This window comes from Capricornis sumatraensis, chromosome 6 (assembly GCF_032405125.1).
Source record: "Capricornis sumatraensis isolate serow.1 chromosome 6, serow.2, whole genome shotgun sequence".
In the NCBI taxonomy this organism is placed as follows: Eukaryota; Metazoa; Chordata; class Mammalia; order Artiodactyla; family Bovidae; genus Capricornis; species Capricornis sumatraensis.
This window is the reverse complement of record NC_091074.1, coordinates 63,618,088-63,636,562: the sequence shown is the minus strand read 5'-3', so window position 1 is coordinate 63,636,562 and position 18,475 is coordinate 63,618,088. Positions and strand designations below refer to the sequence as shown.

The window sequence follows — 18,475 nt, the reverse complement described above, 5'->3', positions numbered from 1 at the left end:
TTAACTTTTATCATCATAAAATTAACTTTTGCACTTAATCAGTTAAAGTACTGAAAACATTTTTTCCTACAAGACTAAAACAATATAAGCTTATGATAAGTCCAATAAAGCCTACTGAAAATCATGCATTTACAAACCACTAGAATATAGATTCCTTATATGTTGAACATACATTTCTCAGAGGGCACTATTAAGACAATACCTGCCATGGCAATATTTTGGGAGCATGGCAATAAAAATTTCAAAAATCTAAAAAAAAACTTTAAAAACTACATCACAACTTATTAATTTTTTTTTAATATCTCTCTTTTTGATAGGGGTAGTAAGGACAGATATGTACAAGGAACTAGGTTTCTTCTCCAGATATGCGAAGATGCAAAAGTGAGCAAGAGATAATGCCACTCCCTCCCCACACACATATATCTTCCATAGGTGGCACAGTGGTAAAGAATCTGCCTGCCAATGCAAGAGATACAGGAGATGCAGGTCCAAGCCCTGGGTCAGGAAGATCCCCTGGAGTAGGAAATGGAAACCCACTCCAGTATTCTGACCTAGAAAATCCCATGGACAGAGAAGCCTGGAGGGCTAGAGTCCACAGGGTCGCAAAGAGTTGGACATGACTGAGCACACACACACGTCATGTCCCTCCCCCCGACATACACAATTCACAGAGAGCATCTTATAATACAAGGATTTAAACTACAAGGGAAGATTACTAGCAGGAATGGTTAGCACAGTTCCTGAGGCAACAAGGCAAGGCTTTGTTTTCTTATTCATTCATTCAATTATTTATTAAGCACCTACTGTGTGTCAAGCACTGTGGTAGGAACCGAGATTAATGAATGATTAGTGAATAAGACATTGAATACTCAAGAGGTATTGCAGGATAGTTTCCACAAAGATGATGACAAGATGCTACACAATTGCTCATCAGAAAAACAGCTAATCAAACCTTAGAGCTGTAGGAAGATTCTTTAAGGAAGTGGACCTAAGAACTGAGACTAGGAGAACAAGCGGGAGTTCTGTGAGTAAAAAGGACAGAGAAACGAAGCGGAGGCAGAGGGAACAGCTTGGATAAGGTGCCGAAGTATAAAGAAACATGTCTATCAAGGAACAGAAAGAACGTGTGGCTGCAGAACAACAGTGGAGGAGGGGACAAAATTGGAAAGATAAGGCAAGGTAGGATTCTGAGGCCCTTCCTGGGCACAGCAAAGACACACATGGAAAACTCTTTCAAGTGGAAGAGGTATTCACAAAAAGGACAACAAAGGTAGGCATGTGAAGTCATCTGAGTATGATGCAGGCATACTCCACAGAACCATATACTAGTGGGGAGTGAACTCTGTGAGGCAGGAGGAGCCAAACAGTGAAAAGCTTTGCATGACAGGCAAAGAAGCTGGACTTTACCCTGGGAAGATACTTCTTGTTTAAAATTTTTAAGCCGCTGAGTGCTGCATTTTAGTCAGATGGATCTGGTAATAGTGAAGAAGCTGGATGGCAGGGGGGGTGAACCAGATTAGAGAGAGACAGCTAATGCAATATTCTAAGGGAAAAGATACTGGGGCCTGAACTCACAACCTCATGCACAAGCTTTATCCACTTTGGGGCAATGGGCTCTATTACTGAGTAGAAATCGACCTCCCTGTAACTTCTTCCCACCCAATTTGCCTCTAACTTCTCTTCCACAGTAGTGCACCTCAAAGATTTGAAAATGGCATGATGCATGTTTTCAATTTTATCCATTCTAGGGTAAACATCTCGACGTCAGTCTCTCAGAGACACATCCTTCTAGATACTCTTCTGGTTGTGCCCAACATGCCCATCCAGATTCAAGCGGATCAAACCCCAGTAAAAGTGTCATTCCATGTCTATTAAGTCAGACTAAAACCCACTGAGCCTTTTTCAGCAGTTTACTAACACAAATAAGCTTTAAATTTAACCAAAATCCTTCTAGTCAGTCTTTCCTAAATATTATTCCAAAAAATGTTAGTCCCCTAAGAAATTAGGTATTACTTACACAAAACAAAATTTTAAAACTCACAAGATTTAATTCACCTAACACCAGGCAAACTGCTCATTTGCTCAGTTTCAAATCTCAGAAGAGGCAAATATGCAGGCCTTTCCAAACAATTTTGGCTGTGGAACTTCGGCTCTCAGGAGACACTTTAGAAACTGTCGCCTATGTCTTTCTCGTACTGACCACGTGGCCTTGTTTTCTTCATTCTCACTCACATGCAGGCAAGGTGTTCTTTACTGATATGTCCAATAACCTCTACAGGTCCAGAGTCTTCCAACACAAAACTCTGCAATGTTGGAAATCTGCGCTGTAGCGCCTAGCCACATATGGATGGATACTGAGCACCCGAAACGTGACTACTGTGACTGAAAAACCGAGTTTTTAACAATATTTAACTTTGAAAAGTCAAAGTGAAAGCATTAGTCACTCAAGTCATGTGCACTCTCTGCGACCCCATGGACTGTAGCCCTCCAAGCTTCTGTGTCCAAGGGATTCTCCAGGCAAGAATACTGAGGTGGACTGCCATTCTCTTCTCCAGGGGAACTTCCTGACCCAGAGATCAAACCTGGGTCTCTCACACTGTAGACAGATTCCTTACTATTTGAGCAACAAAGCCGCTCATATTTAACCTTAATTTAAATCTAGATAGCCACTTATGGCTATGGCTACTATACTAGACAATGCAGCTCTAACTTAAGGTATCTTAAGGCTTTCAGTTCATTTCAGTCTCTCAGTCATGTCTGACTCTTTGCAACCCCATGAATCGTGGCACACCAGGCCTCCCTGTCCATCACCAACTCCCGGAGTTCTCTCAGACTCACGTCCATCGAGTCCGTGATGCCATCCAGCCATCTCATCCTCTGTTGTCCCCTTCTCCTCCTGCCCCCAATCCCTCCCAGCATCAGAGTCTTTTCCAATGAGTCAACTCTTCACATCAGGTGGCCAAAGTACTAGAGTTTCAGCTTTAGCACCATTCCTTCCAAAGAAATCCCAGAGCTGATCTCCTTCAGAATGGACTGGTTGGATCTCCTTGCAGTCCAAGACACTCTCAAGAGTCTTCTCCAACACTACAGTTCAAAAGCATCAATTCTTCGGCGCTCAGCCTTCTTCACAGTCCAACTCTCACATCCATACATGACCACAGGAAAAACCATAGCCTTGACTGGACGGACCTTAGTCGGCAAAGTAATGTCTCTGCTTTTGAATATGCTATCTAGGTTGGTCATAACTTTTCTTCCAAGGAGTAAGCGTCTTTTATTTCATGGCTGCAATCACCACCTGTAGTGATTTTGGAGCCCCCCAAAATAAAGTCTGACACTGTTTCCCTATCTATTTCCCATGACGTGATGGGACCAGATTCCATGATCTTCATTTTCTGAATGTTGAGCTTTAAGCCAACATGACCTTAAAGCTTAGATCCAGTAATAATCCAACTGCTATCTAACAAAAAGTCAAAGAAATGAGTCAGGTTCTCAAATAGGCACCGATTTTCTTGGACACATATTGATAAGAGTTGGCATTGCTGCCTTTGGAAGGAGGCCCACATTTGATTACATGTGTTCAAAATAATGATTTGAATTAGTTTTCTTTTTGTTTATATTCACAGATGCAAGGCAAAAAAGCCTACAGAAAAAAAGTTCTCCCTCTTGAGAACCATCTTTCATTTCCTAAGGGGAAGCAGGTTATGATGCTACCATAAGGATCTCACCAAGTGTCCAACTGTCAATCAAAATACACGACCATGCAGAACAAGCCAATTAGTCAACCATGGAACATGGTACAGGATTATGCTCTCTGATGCCTCACTCAGTGTTGTAAGAAATAATGTTTTAAATGAAAGGTTGCCCAATGTAAAAAGTAGAAAACTGGTCCAAATCCTCTAAAGCCCCAACCCAGGTGAATTAGTCATTTTAGGACATTCCTTAGACATAACAGCACTGTCACAACACATTACCAACACTGATAAAATGGCACTGAATGCGAAGCAGACGTGACCGGTGAAGGTTGCTGGCACTTAATGAATGATCTCAGAAGATGGTCTTACAGTTGTCACTGCATACTTATCAGGAGATCTCTGGTGATTTCAGGCAAGTTCTCCTACATCAAACCACGTTATCCACAAGCCATTGATTCCTTACGAAGTTAACAAGGAATAAGACAAGTTAACCTGGTGCCATTATGAGGCGAGAACACTGCCACCAGTGCATGTAACCACTGCACACTGTTCATTCCCTCCCTAAGGCACAATATGAAAGTGACTGATCACATTTTTCAACTTCTATTTTACAATTATTCTATACATGCAAAATGCAGTTCAGAGTAATTCAGTATCATGTTAAGCTAGGTGCCAAAAAAAAAACCCAGCACTACACATACAACCGTATCTCATAACATAGTGAAATGTTTTGTTTTTCATCAAATTAAAATGACCAAATTTATGGAAAGTAGAAATACGAAACAGAAATTCATGTGTCATTTGATTTGACTGGCTATCTTAGCCTATTGGAACTTATGCTATCAGTACTATACAATTGTAATTATTATATAATTGTGTATTGTTTTTCTACTATTTAAATGCAAGGTAGACCACCTAAATAAACCTATAGAATTCTAGAGAAAACACAACTACTTGGTACTACTACTCGTTAGAAAAGCTAACAAGGAAATAAAAACTTCTGAGTTAAAATTAAATTTGCCCCCAAAAGCATTCAAGTTGGAATGTTCCCTTTTCTTTAGATAAATATAAAAATAGAAGTAAAAAGGCTTAAAATTTTTACTTCTAAAAATTCTAATGATTAGAGAGCTTTTTTGTTAAAATGTGTTCAAAATAATGATTTGAATTCTTTTTTTTTTCCCAAGTTAATAATCACAGATGCAAGGCAAAAAGAGCTGCTCACTCCAATCTGGGCTCCTCCACAGCCTCCAAGAAGCCTGCTTTCTGCTTAAAGAACTCAAGGAATAAAAAGCCTTAGCAAAGGAATTGCAGAGGTCTAGAGGAGGAGGATAATATTTATCTCCTTGGCACAGAAGGCCCTAGAGACAAGTTGTAACAACCTGTCAAAAACAACGTTAAAGATGAATAATGCCATTTCTCCAAAGCTAACGATGACCATGGTTTAATAAATGGGAATTAGGGAGCCACTGGTCCTAAGGAACCACTTCCTGTTCTTTCACCCTGTCCAGTGAGGTACAAACATATCTTTCAGGTTACTTCAGGCTGTGGATACAAATGGCTTGAAGTCCAAGACACTAAAATGGATCAAATTTGATGCTGCAAAACAGTCAACCTGAACTACTTTTTCTGAGATGTCTTAAAATTCCAAAAAACCAAGAATGACTTATCCAATTTATTTTCCATGATTTGGAGGGGAAGGAAACTGTCAAGAAATAGTGATTTCATTTTTTCCAGCTCAAGGACAAGATGTATGCATAAGAGTATGTCTGAGATAGACAAAGGGTATGTCTGAGATAGATATAATTTAAGGGCTCACAAATGTTCCACTTATTAGAAGCGATTTCCTTAACAACTTTTCCAGTTTCAAGCAGCATTTTCCTTCCAGCAAGGCTACTATAAAAAGTGGCAGGCCTATGAGTGACCTCCTATATCCCATTCTTCAATTAAGAGGTGTCTTCAAAAGTCTCTGTGCTTTTTATAAAGTATGGGCATAAATACAGGCTGTGCATCTAGATCCAGACAGCCCACAGGGCCCATCACTGTTCATGTCGGGTTCCTTTCCACCCTCTGTGGATGTATGAATGATAAACAATCCCTGAGGGGTGATTCTTTTCCCTACACTTTAGATCCTGGAGGAGATTTCTATAACAAGAACTATGCATTATTTTATCTTTTACATGATTGCTAAAATATGGGGTTGTGCTGATTATATAGTCAGAGCTAAAGTTTGTAACAAACACATACCACTGGTTCAATATGACTTCCCTTCAAATCAACACTGGCAATAATAATAATGCTCACTATTTTATGCATAGCACTGTATCTAGAAAGAACTGCTAGCTGTCTCCTGAAATCATTTCTCTTCTGTTAGTTTAAGCTTTAGCTGGGCATACTCAGCTAGGACTACACTTCCAAGTCTCACTTGCAACTAGCTATGGGCACGTAACTAGGCATTGGCCATTGCAAAGTGAGCACAAATGGGAGCAGCATTCACATCATGTCCTTAAAAAAGAGAAAGCACATGTCCTGTCTCATCCTTCCTGCTGGCTGGGAGAGGACATGGTGGTGCTAGGCCTGATGAACATCAACACAGAAGGAAGTTGACTTCACAGTATTGTGGAGTCACCAAATTAGCTACAGGTGCTTCTATGCAAACTGTTATTTGAGAGGAAAACAAACTTGCCCAAATCACTGTTCCTTTAGTTTCTTTAACAGCAGCCTGATACCCAGCTAGGGCTTTTACATGATCACTAGTCCACAAAGGTCCGTCTAGTCAAGGCTATGGTTTTTCCAGTGGTCATGTATGGATGTGAGAGTTGGACTGTAAAGAAAGCTGAGCGCCGAAGAACTGATGCTTTTGAACTGTGGTGTTGGAGAAGACTCTTGAGAGTCCCATGGACTGCAAGGAGATCCAACCAGTCCATTCTGAAGGAGATCAGTCCTGGGTGTTCATTGGTAGGACTGATGTTGAAGCTGAAACTCCAGTACTTTGGCCACCTGATGCAAAGAGCTGACTCATTTGAAAAGACCCTGATGCTGGGAAAGATTGAGAGCAGGAGGAGAAGGGGACGACAGAGGATGAGATGGTTGGATGGCATCACCGACTAATGGACATCGTTTGGGTGGACTTCTGGGGTTGGTGATGGACAGGGAGGCCTGGTGTGCTAAGGTTCATGGGGTTGCAAAGAGTCGGACACAACTGAGCAACTGAACTGAAGTCCTCATACAGGAACCCTGCAGTACAGGTGTCCCATTTTTCAGATAAGAAAACTTCAATCCAAAAAAAAAAAATAAAAGTATTGCATTCAACATGATAAAAGAAGCAAGTGGCTAAGCCAGGATCTGGTCCCAAGTCTGCCTGACCTTGGGCTCTTAGTACACTGCTTCACGCATAACCTAATTCTTTCAATGAATTCTGCTCCCTATTAGGGAAGCAACAAGTTTCTGAAAAATACAAACATTACTCTGGGGAAAGAAGACTTTCAACTATCACATAATACATTACCATCTACTGACCTATAGTCTACTAGGGGTTTGAAGTTCTCAAATGTCTTAAGAACACCTATTGGTCATCATGAAACATACTCTATAACCATCTCAAAAATAAACTATTCCATTTTATAATTCAAGGGGAGGAAAGTCCAAAAAGCACAAACGTCTTTTGAGTAAGATCCTTAGCTAGTGCCCAATATTTACTTAATGCTTAATCTAATAGGATAAGAGAATACTTACTGGTTTCCCAAAAATATACCCTCCGTTCTGAAAGATAGTATTTCCTCCATTCTGGAAGGTGGTCTGTACGGAGCTAACCACCCACTGCTGGAAGCAACCCCTGGAGCTGCAGGCCTAGCTCACCTCACAGGAAGACCTCCAGCCAGCCCTTTTGGAAGCGTTACCTTCAACTCCTCCCAGTTTTTACCAAGTCCCTCCCTCTCCAAATGCCTTGGGACCCAAAATAAGCCGGAATAAAATTCATTTCCCAAGAAATGTTGAAACAACAACAACTACTGGCACTGACTATCCCCAGTGCTTTACATTTTAATAATACACATTACAAAAGGGGTTCCTTTCATCATGTATGGGAATATTACAACCCACAGAGATGAACTCTCCCAGTATAAAGCCAGTAAGAGCCAGAGCTGGTGTAAATGCCAAATTAGCAGAAACACTGTGCCCTGCTGCCAGGGTGTAACAAGTGGCACATAGTTTTCAATCTACGTCAGAATCTCCCTAAATGTATGCCCCTGGAAAGGGGGCAAGGGGACACTGGAGATAAGGCCATAAGTATGGACTTACAGGCATTCTTCAATTTTGCTGAGGGCTCCTAAGGTCTAAGGGTCTTCAAGCTATATCCTGAAATCGCTGATGAAAAAAATGAGTTCATCCACAGAAACTACTTGGAAAAACAAAATTAACTCCAGCTAAGCCGCCAGGTATTTAAAACGGCCAGTCTCCCAACAGGGTTGAGATTTTTTTTTTTTTTTGGATAGTTCTGTGGGTAGAACACAGACCCCATCCAAAATCACTGCATCTCCTGAGGTGAGCTCTATAGGTTGAACACCTTGAAGAGCTGTCACCCTTTTGGATCTTTGCTGGTTGGGGAAGAGACAGGTGTTTACTAAATGGGAAAACTATTTTTGGGAGCTACAAGAGAATCACCCTTGAGCCCTACCTAATATGCCTCACTGAATTTTCAGCTAGTTCACAGTTCACAGGCTGTTGTTTTAATTTATACTTTTTTCCTCTGTAAGGACATCAGAGGAAGATAAGCAATACTCGTTCTTCCAAAGAGCAGTGAGTAAAAGGGGAGGAGGCCTGGCTCCAGATCCTCTTAGAAGGGAACTCAGACCTTCTCGGCTGTTGCTCAGCTACTATTGCCAGTCAGCCTCAATAGCTGCTTATTATTATGTGCCAAGCTAAACAAGGACAATCCCAGGTAATCCTCAAAGCAATCATATGTGCTACATGCTATTATTAACGTCATCCTATTGATGAGGAAACTGAGGCTTAAAGAGGCAAATCACTTGCTAAAGGTCATCCAGCTTAACTAGGTTATAGTAAGCCATGCAATTTGTAACAGGGAGCCCAGCACCGGACTCAGACGTGACCATCATCATCCCTGGCCATCTCCTGTTTATGGAACTGCCAACAGGAAGCTGATTATAGTTCCTCCTCAGTAAACGAGACTTGAAGTGAAACAGAGTACTTCCCATTTACTACTCTGAGATTTGCCTTTGAAATCTGAGGGCCACAGGATATAAAGAAGTCTTACCCATCCCCTAACGCCAAAAGAAAGTGGGAGAAAAGAGCAGCTTCAGGTAGATGAGGACTCACTCATAGGTTTCTTGAAATCCTGATTTAAGGATCCTGTGAAATTTTTAAGAGTTGTAAGAGATGATTACTCACTTCATGTAAACAGTTGGCAATATCTCTGGGACTCTGGAAGTAGCTGTGAGTGCAGTAAGCACTTCACTGAAATAGAGATGGGCTATAATTTTTTAAAGTGTTTTAGTGAAACCTAATAAGAAAATACTTTTCTCTGATGTTACATACATAGACATACTCCAAATCCTTGAGCTATAATTATATAACTTATTTCCCCCTCAAAAGTCTTGTAGGTAAAACTAAATTTATCCAATAGTTGTCATCCAGTACTATATATACATTTTTTTAATTTTAGAAAATGCAGTACACTAGACACAAGCGATATTAAGTAGGTACATTAATCAGCATATGGGAGCTAAATTAAAAATACATTTATTTAGGTGTCTGGAAATTTACCTCCTGTTCCTGGGAAACTCCAAAAAATGCCTCCAATCACTGTCCTGTCGCTTACACACTATAGTCTTGAGGCCTAGTCTTTTTTTTTCTAAATACTTTTAGAAATAAAACCACTTTTTATTTACTTTTAGTTTCATTTACTTTTTAAATAAAAATATTTCACAATGAATTCTAATGCCGCAGCTGCCATCCTGGCAGCAAGACTGTCACACGGAGAGCTGGTGTTAAGAGATCAGATTAAAAGCCTTCAGTCCCAGCACCAAGTGACGCTTGCAGCCATGCAAGAGTGATTTTCCATGCCTCTGAAGAGACAGGAAATAGAATTCATCTTCCTCTAATAACCTGTCTCCTCCCCACCCTCCAGATTACAGTCCATCTGGCCTCAGGATAGAAGCGAGGAGTGTGACGCTCACAGAATGCCCAGAAGAGGAAACAAGGTGGGCAGTGTTCAGACACAAAACATCACAGAGGCCTGGAATGGACAGGAACAAACATGTCAGAGGCCCACACATTAAAGGATATACACACACCTTAGGAAACTAAAAAAGGAAAAGCCAATTAGATCCAAAGCAAGCAGAAGAGAAGACATACACAGAAGCGGGACTTAGAAAACCGTGACACAGGTCATTCACGACACATGTCAAGGATTTCAACCAAGAAATGCCAAAAGCATTAGGGAAATAAATAGCAGTGAGATTATGACGCCCATCCTCCCAGCTGAAAGCAGAAAAGGAGTTGCCAGTATCTCCCTACGGCTTTCCTCTACAGGGTACGACTTCCTGAGCCAATTAATTCCAGTCCAGTCTTGCTCAGCACCACTACCATTACACATTCTGTTCCTACCGGGCCTGCTCACACAAACAACATAACTCACATGGGAAAACGACCTACTGGCAAATGGGCTAGCTCCACCAACACCCTAAGATCTCCTCCCACATCTGAACATAACCCCACAGATCCCACAAAAAATGCCACGGGAATAAGCTGTACTGGTAATTACGTGTAGGAGTCTGTGCCTGAGGAAGTCTAAAATCTAACACCACCCCAAGAAAAATTCAGACTTCTCCTTCTGCCTTGGGGAACAACACCTTAGCCTGTCCATAGCACAATCGGTTACACATTCTTCCCACTGGCCATCTCCATAAAGCAGAGCTGCTTAAAGAGACACATGCTGGTCTGGATCAGGCAAGGGGCAGCCAGGCTTCCTAAAGAAATGCAAATGAGCCCCTTTAGTGCTTTCACCACTCCATGTAATCTGGTCAACAAGCAAATCCTGAGTAGAAATAGGTAAATGGGGATACAGTGGGTGGTGGTTTTGTGGTCACAGCTAAAGGATGAGAAAGACAATACATCCTTTCTTGTTTGTGATCCACAAAAGCATTTGAATTCAGGATGTTAATTTAAGTCCACAGTCTGTGAATACAAGAGCCTCTAAAGGATATATTCCCACTGAAAGGTCATCATGGCTATTGAGATCTAACCCAATAATGACCAAATAAGAAGTCAGACAGGGATCCACATACCTCTAACACACATGCATGTTCAAACACCGGCTGCATGCTAACCTCAGCGCATGCCCACTGGCAGGCAGGCAGGTGAACTGCCCTCCTGAAAAGCAACATGACACAACCAAACGGTGGGAGTAAAGTGCTTTGGTGCCTTCCAGCCCACGGCAAGCACTGTGGCTGCAAGGCATACAGATACTCCATTTATTAGCTTCTTCCTTCTCAGAGCTGATCTGATCTGAGCAAATGAAGAATTCAGTAGTCCAGAAGCAAAAATTCCCTCTCCAGCAGGGGCACCCAAACTTTGTAACTACTAAAAGCAAGTAAGCAGAGGGGGAAGGGGAAAAAAAAGCCACCAGGAAGCACAATGCAATCAAAATGCACCTTCTCTTCCCACCCTGTGCACACCTGTGGGCAGCGTGCACATGTCCACCAGTAGGAGCAGAAGCAAGCAAGGTGAGCTGCTCGCTGGGCCGTGGCGAGGTGTGAGGCCGTGGTACTGAGAAATGACTCCACTGAGTCCATCCTTTGTGTCTTTTCCCAAATGCACCCACTATATAAAGATTTCGTCAGGTAATAAGAAGTAACTTTTGAAAAGCTGCTGGCCAAAAGTTACATTAGCTTGTTTACTATGGAAAGCCTTTATGTTTGATATAGCTTCTGCCAACTCTTAATGCTCAGTGACAAAAATGTAGAACCAGCTATTGTCCTCTAGGCAATTTTTCAATCTGCCCTATTAGATGCCGTTATGACAAAATCATAATTCTGAGCAACACTATGTAGTCTAACAACAGCAAAGTATTTTAACAACTGAATTTCGCTTAGCAAATCAGAAAATACTCCATTATATAAAAACAACTATATTCCAATGGATGTTAGTAAGGTGTGGAAGTTGGAGTGCAGACATTGTATCTCAGAAACATGCAATGCAAACACCAAGAGACAGACAAGGCCAAAGAGTCAAGTTTTATCTGCAAAACCACTAAAATGGTACCTTCTAGCCCAATGCTTGAAACCACCTGCCTTACCTCTTGGGACAGGAAAGGAATGACTTGTGCACAGATAGCGTTCAGCCTCTTGACAATCTCTGCCTGCAAAAAAGAAAAAAAGAAAAGAAAAAAAAAGGAAAGGAAAGCAATAAAGAGAACAGTCAGCTGGTTACAAATTCCCAAAATATTAGCAGGATGATATTAAAACACACTTTATATTCTGGCAGGAGTATTTCCAAAGGAAGAGGCAAACTATCATCAGCATGCCCATTAGAAGGAGGCAGTGACAAGTGCCACATTAATACCACAATTTATTAACCAGCATTCATCTAAAAAAGTCAATCTTCAAGCAGCAGAACAACATAAAAAGGAATTTAATTTTCATGACTGGAAATCTGTTTTCAAAAGCGTTTAACAGGACCCTTATTCATTCTATGTGGTTCTTTATAAAACCTTGTCTTTGAGTTTAGATGGTAAAGATACATCCTTCCCTACACCCCAACTTTTCTTAGTAACTCACTGCTGCTGCTGCAGCTGCTAAGTTGCTTCAGTCATGTCTGACTCCGTGCAGCCCCACAGACGGCAGCCCATCAGGCTCTGCTGTCCCTGGGATTCTCCAGGCAAGAACATTGGAGTGGGTTGCCATTTCCTTCTCCAGTGCATGAAAGTGAAAAGTGAAAGTGAAGTGTCCCACTTTTCATGACCCCATGGATTGCAGCCTACCAGGCTCCTCGGTCCATGGGATTTTCCAGGCAACAGTACTGGAGTGGGGTGCCAGTGCCTTCTCCAGTAACTCACTGGACTTCTACATTTGTGGCCTTTGCTTTAAACATAGGCACTGGGATTTCACGATCAAGTCTCCAACCTTCCAAATGAACAGCACCCAACCCACCCACGTGACCTAATTCAGATCCTTAGTTATATACTGCTGGGAAATACCATGTTTTCCTCAACCATTAAAATGTCCAAATGTGCCCCATCAGGGTTTTCAGTGTGCAAAAAAGCAATTGTTTATATATGGAGACTAACCTCAGGAACATTAATTATCACGGTACTACAGAGCTGTAAAAGTGTCAATAATGTCAGAAAATAGTTTATTCTCTATTAATTTTGTAAGTGTTAAAATTTTAGACAAATAGCATGTTACAGTAAGTTAAAAATAAAAAAGAAATACCAATACATTTTCTACAAAAAGCTACCCAGAGCTTCACTGATCTTCACCTTAATTTATATTAGCAGACGGCTCCATATATAGTTTGGGCTTCCCTGGTGGCTCAGAGGTTAAAGTGTCTGCCTCTAATGCAGGAGACTCGGGTTTGATCCCTGGGTCGGGAAGATCCCCTGGAGAAGGAAATGGTAACCCACTCTAGTATTCTTGCCTGAAGAATCCCATGGATGGAGAAGCCTGGTAGGCTACAGTCCATGGGGTCACAAAGAGCCATGTAGACACAGCGTTTTTATACACACACATACAAAAATTTTTTCCAGTTTTATTGAGATATAATTGACACACAACACTCTATAAGGTTAAGATGTACAGCATAATGATTTGACTTACATAAACTGTGAAAAGATGACTGCAGTTAAGTTCAGTTAACATCTATCAAAATAGCTTATTTTTTAATGACAGAGTAGGGAAAAGGAGAGGCAAGAACTGATGGGAGACAGAAAACAAAAAGCAATTTCTATCCCTGAGACATTCTTAACATAAATTCCATCCACAGTCAGTTCCTCATTGTACAAGAGGACAAAAATTCTCCTTTTCTTGCTAAGTCATAACCAGAATGACAGCGACACTCTACTTGTGCAATCTAGGTTTCCTTCTTTCCTCAGCAACCCTTTTGACTTTGTGGCTATGCAATCTTTCAAATACTTGCACCTCAAAAATTTTGCCAGCCAAGAGAAAACACAAATTCACCATGAAGTTTCAGACCTCAGCTTTCCATTCCAGCCTGCATTCCTAATAGGATGGACAAAAACCCAGCACCAATAAGCAGCAGTGAATAAGGACCCAACTGTGCTGACCTGATTTAATTTACTGCCCTGGCCCCATGGAGCATTTAGCTATCCTTTAAGAATGCTTAAACCACCATGAAAAGCTGCAATGGGAATCACCAACCACTCTCCACCTGGATGAACATACCACAGTGGTTATAGGGTGAAATTCCAGCGCGAGCTGAGAAAATAGAGTAGCATTCACCAGACTGAAAGCACTAGTCTCAGAGGCATTTGGTTGTTAAGCTTTTTGTAGGGAGAGGTGGAGGGGGAGAGAATAAAAGATAATGAGACACTTTGGGGCAGACCAAACTGATGATTCTAATGCTCAGAACCATCTGCCAAGCATATTTTCCTCATTATGTTGTTTACATAAATAAAATAGTCCCTTGCTAGGAGGGTTGAAAAATGTGTGGGCACATAAGAAAACTGAGTTCTTTAGTTTGCCTACATAATCTAGGCAATAAAAACTACTCTAAGGAAACTCACTCATCTGGCAAAATAAAAACCAAGAAGTATTTATTTTTCTCCTTTAATTTGGGGCCGAGGCTATGTTAAGTCTGAGCAACTATGAAAACGCAAATCTACACTTCCTCAAAAATCAATGTAGAAAAGTCAGAAAGTCCTTTTATTGATTCATGTACATTAACACACATACACAACAGAACGGGGGATGGCAGGGGCAGAAACCTTCCAAACTTTTGTCTTTAAAGGTCTGCTTTTGTCTAAAAGACTTCTTAATTTCTCTAAGTTGTCACGCCAATGGATCGTCCTGGTCTGGCTAATTGGCATCAGGGGGGTTGGATGCGTGTGTGTGATTTCATAAAATTAAGCAGGTCATTCCTCACTTTGAAAGCTAAAGTTGCCTCGGAAACGCTGCTGCTTCCATGGTCATCTCATTTTGCCTCTTTTGTCCCACAGGACCCAGCTTTAGGGAGGCATCATTTATTTACAGGCCTTTCCACTGGGCTTCACCGATCAGCCAATAATACTGTGGACACACACTTCTAATGGCCTATGTTTTGAAACTGAGTCTAATTTAATGGCGTGGGGCCCAAACTCCTTTTCCAGCACAGCCATTAAAGGATGTAGGTTATTGCTGTTGTCACCATTGATATTTGTCATTGTAATGTAATTAGGGCCCTAAAATGATGCATTACAGCCCTTGGCACAGCTTCTATTAAAATCTTTTCTTCTGCTCACTGAACTGCGACCTGCTTTCTGATGAATAACAGACAGACAGCTTTAGGGTAAGGAGCAGATTCATCAAAGAAGTATTTTTCAGCTTTGCAGAAAGAAAGGGAGTGTGGGGGCGGGGAGACAACCAAGAAGGAAAAGCACCAGGGGAGGAAAAGCCACAATACACATTTGAATTTCATCTGACCACTTGAAATTCTGATTGCATCTGACGAATCTTGCTTAGACAATATATTCCCAGTCTTCGAATCTCATGGTTAATCAGGGCTCTAATCTGCTATCCATCAGCCTATGCCAGCGCTGTAGCTTCCAATCAAATTTATAGGTGAAGCGGCTCATGCATCCCTGAGCAAGTCCATTCACAGATAGCCCATTTAAATGGGCAGAGATTCTGAAATACTGCTGTGGGGCTTTCTGGATGTTATCATGGTATTCAGTGCTTTATGGAACTGCTAACTACTGCTTCAGATGCCCGTGATATTCCAAAACAGCATTAATGGCCCCCATAAAAGAACAATTGCTCATGCCAAAATATAACAAAATTATTGTTTTTGCAGCCATAGTTTGTCAAATACATTAACAATTTTGACACTATTACGACTACCTCAATCCATCAAGATATTCATTTTTTTAAAATTCCACACGTATTTTCCTACCTTCAACTGACTAGCATTCTATCTCCTCTTCCTATAATTTCCCACCCTTATGCCACCCTCCAATAGGAACCAACAAAAACAATGACCATCCCACTAAAAAAAAAAAACAAAAATCTGTTTGCACAAAATATTTTAGGAAAAGGCAACTTAACAAAAAGGGCATTCTATGAAAGTCCCTTGGTTACGCACTTGACACCTGGCACATGAATGCTGGCAGGCTAACTAACCCCCCAAAGTGGTGATGGCCAGTAGACTGGCAGCATGACCAGTTAGTAACGAAACAGAAAAACACTGAGAAAAACCATTTATACCCTTTTTCTTCACACTCCAACTCAAGAATCACTGCAAAATTTATTAACTACTTTGCATCATGGGAAAGCAATGTCATGCACTGGAAAGAATGTCACAATTCAATCCCTTAAAATGTATCAAATACTAAGACATTATATCACATAAACTCTTTATTACTTGTAACAAATTACACTAGTTAAGACAAAAAACTAGTTAAGCCTACACTTGAACTGAATTACATCCCCTCAAATCATCCTAATAAAATATTTAATTTTTATTCTTATTTTGATTATTTCTGCCTATATGATTTCCTTTAAAAAATAAATTTTACTTTAATGACATAATAAACGAGAGAAAGTACAGATTAGTTTATCAAAGACAAGCATCAAAAGTAGCAGTTTAAAAAATGTTTGTGTTTTTGTTCTCTCATCAAAATAGGAACAACACTACTATATAGTATTGTTGAAGTAAAACAGAATAACAAAACAATGCTATTTCAGTAGCCAGTGAGGTGAGAGGTAGGTGCAAAAAAACAATTATAGTTTCAGGAAAACATTCTCAAAGACTAACATTTCATAATTAATTTGTTTTTATACAGCAGTTTCTCTGCCAAAAAAATTTAAGATGAATCTATTTATTGTATTGTTTATCAAGAATATACACCATATACATAAACACAAAAAAACTGAAAAAAAAATCCCCACTTATTCTGTCTGAAATGCTTTTCAGAATAAGTACAAATAAATCCAACTCTCTCCTTTAAGCCCCTTTTACTACTATAGAACCAAGACTATTTTTCTTAATTTCAATCAGAAGATAAATTACCTTGATTTGTTATTGATTTGTTCTAAATTATTTGAGAAACAGTACTACTTCTGGAACTGATCCTGCCTGTCCACAGATTAAAAAGTCAGAAGACTAAAGAGAAATTCTTCCCAACTTAATAAACATAGGAAAAAAAACATGTGAGTTGTAGTATTCTTCTAAACTGACAACAAGTGTTTATCTTGTCATAAAAATTCAACTTTACAAAAGAGGTAAGAACATGTTAATAAATAAAATTAACTGTATTTTTTAAAAGCCAGACTGGAGTAAGGCTTAGAGATTTAGATCAAAAGTATTGTCAGCATTACTAGCAAGCTGATAAACCAGATACATACAGGTGATTATTTTGCACAAAATATTTTATACTGCTCAATAAAGCAATATAATGAAGCAGTAACATTGTAAGAATCAATTTAACAGGACATCTATGAGTTCCCTAAAGGACTGATTCAAACTAAGAAGACTTCTTTTTTTCCTGAAAAGTATTAAGACAATTCTAAAAGCTCTCATCATTCTACCTCCTCTAACAAGAAAGAGGTACTATATAGAAATACTCAATTATATTACCTTGAATGATATGAAAGTGCCAATAATCAAATATTTTTTATTCACTCCCCTTCCCTAGGGAGTAGCAATGAGTCTATTAATTGTAATAACTCAAGCAAGGTCAATTTGCTTTGTGTTTTGAACCCATGTTTATTCCACTTACTGCATGCTAAGTGTCCTTTTACAGTACCCAGCAAGCAGTTATCTGCATACACTGAGGTTCCCCATTCCTTTGTTCTAACAAGATAAATGAGTGCAGTGCTGGTGCAGGAACACAAGGAATGAGGTCTTTCCCAAAGAGTATCACAGAATGCCTACATTTCATGAAATGCTTTCCATCTGTCCCCAAAGGTGAAGCTGTATTTCACTGATGCAATTCTGCAATAGTTTAAAAAAAGTGCCCCGTGAGCTTTCTAGAAGGTCTTTAAGGGAATTACCAGACATTTGCTTGCCCTACCAACATATTCTGGGCTCTGGTTATAGTATTTAAATACTGTTCCTAATGGGATGAGTGATAGTTTATCATCGTTGAGAATGACAATCATTTTGCCAGTGAAAGTGAAGTGAAGTTGCTCAGTCATGTCCGACTCTGCGAACCCATGGACTGTAATCTACCAGGCTCCTCCATCCATGGGATTTTCCAGGCAATAGTACTGGAGTGGATTGCCATTTCCTTCTCCAGGGGATCTTCCCAACCCAGGGATTGAACCCGGGTCTCCCGCATTGTAGACAGACGCTTTACCATCTGAGCCACCAGGGAAGCCCCGATTTTCGCCAGACAGACATCCAATTACTCCCATAAGGTCAAATCATTTCAGTTCTCAAGTCTGAAAAATACTGGAACCAATGGTAAGGTTATACTCAGCTCTACCAGAGGGGTGGGGCAAGGACCAGCCTTCACAGAACCAGGTGGAACTGGTCAGAGACCTGATGACTGAGTCCAGAGACACTCAAGTTCTGCTCGTGCTCGTTTCCTCTGCACTCGTGGGCCAGCATAT

At 40.5% G+C, this 18,475-nt stretch overlaps 1 protein-coding gene across 19 annotated transcripts in view; it reads right to left on the bottom strand.

Annotated features, from left to right (window-relative positions):
• The window catches only part of TLE4 (TLE family member 4, transcriptional corepressor), a 158,676-nt gene that overhangs the window by 106,325 nt on the left and 33,876 nt on the right, over positions 1–18,475 (bottom strand). For 16 of the 19 annotated variants that reach the window (XM_068973991.1, XM_068973989.1, XM_068973990.1 and 13 more), the window contains one exon: positions 12,007–12,069. The exons of the other annotated variants lie outside the window; for them this stretch is intronic. In XM_068973991.1, coding sequence (XP_068830092.1) covers positions 12,007–12,069 — 63 coding nt within the window. The remainder of the gene's footprint in view (positions 1–12,006; positions 12,070–18,475) is intronic. 19 annotated transcript variants of the gene reach the window in all.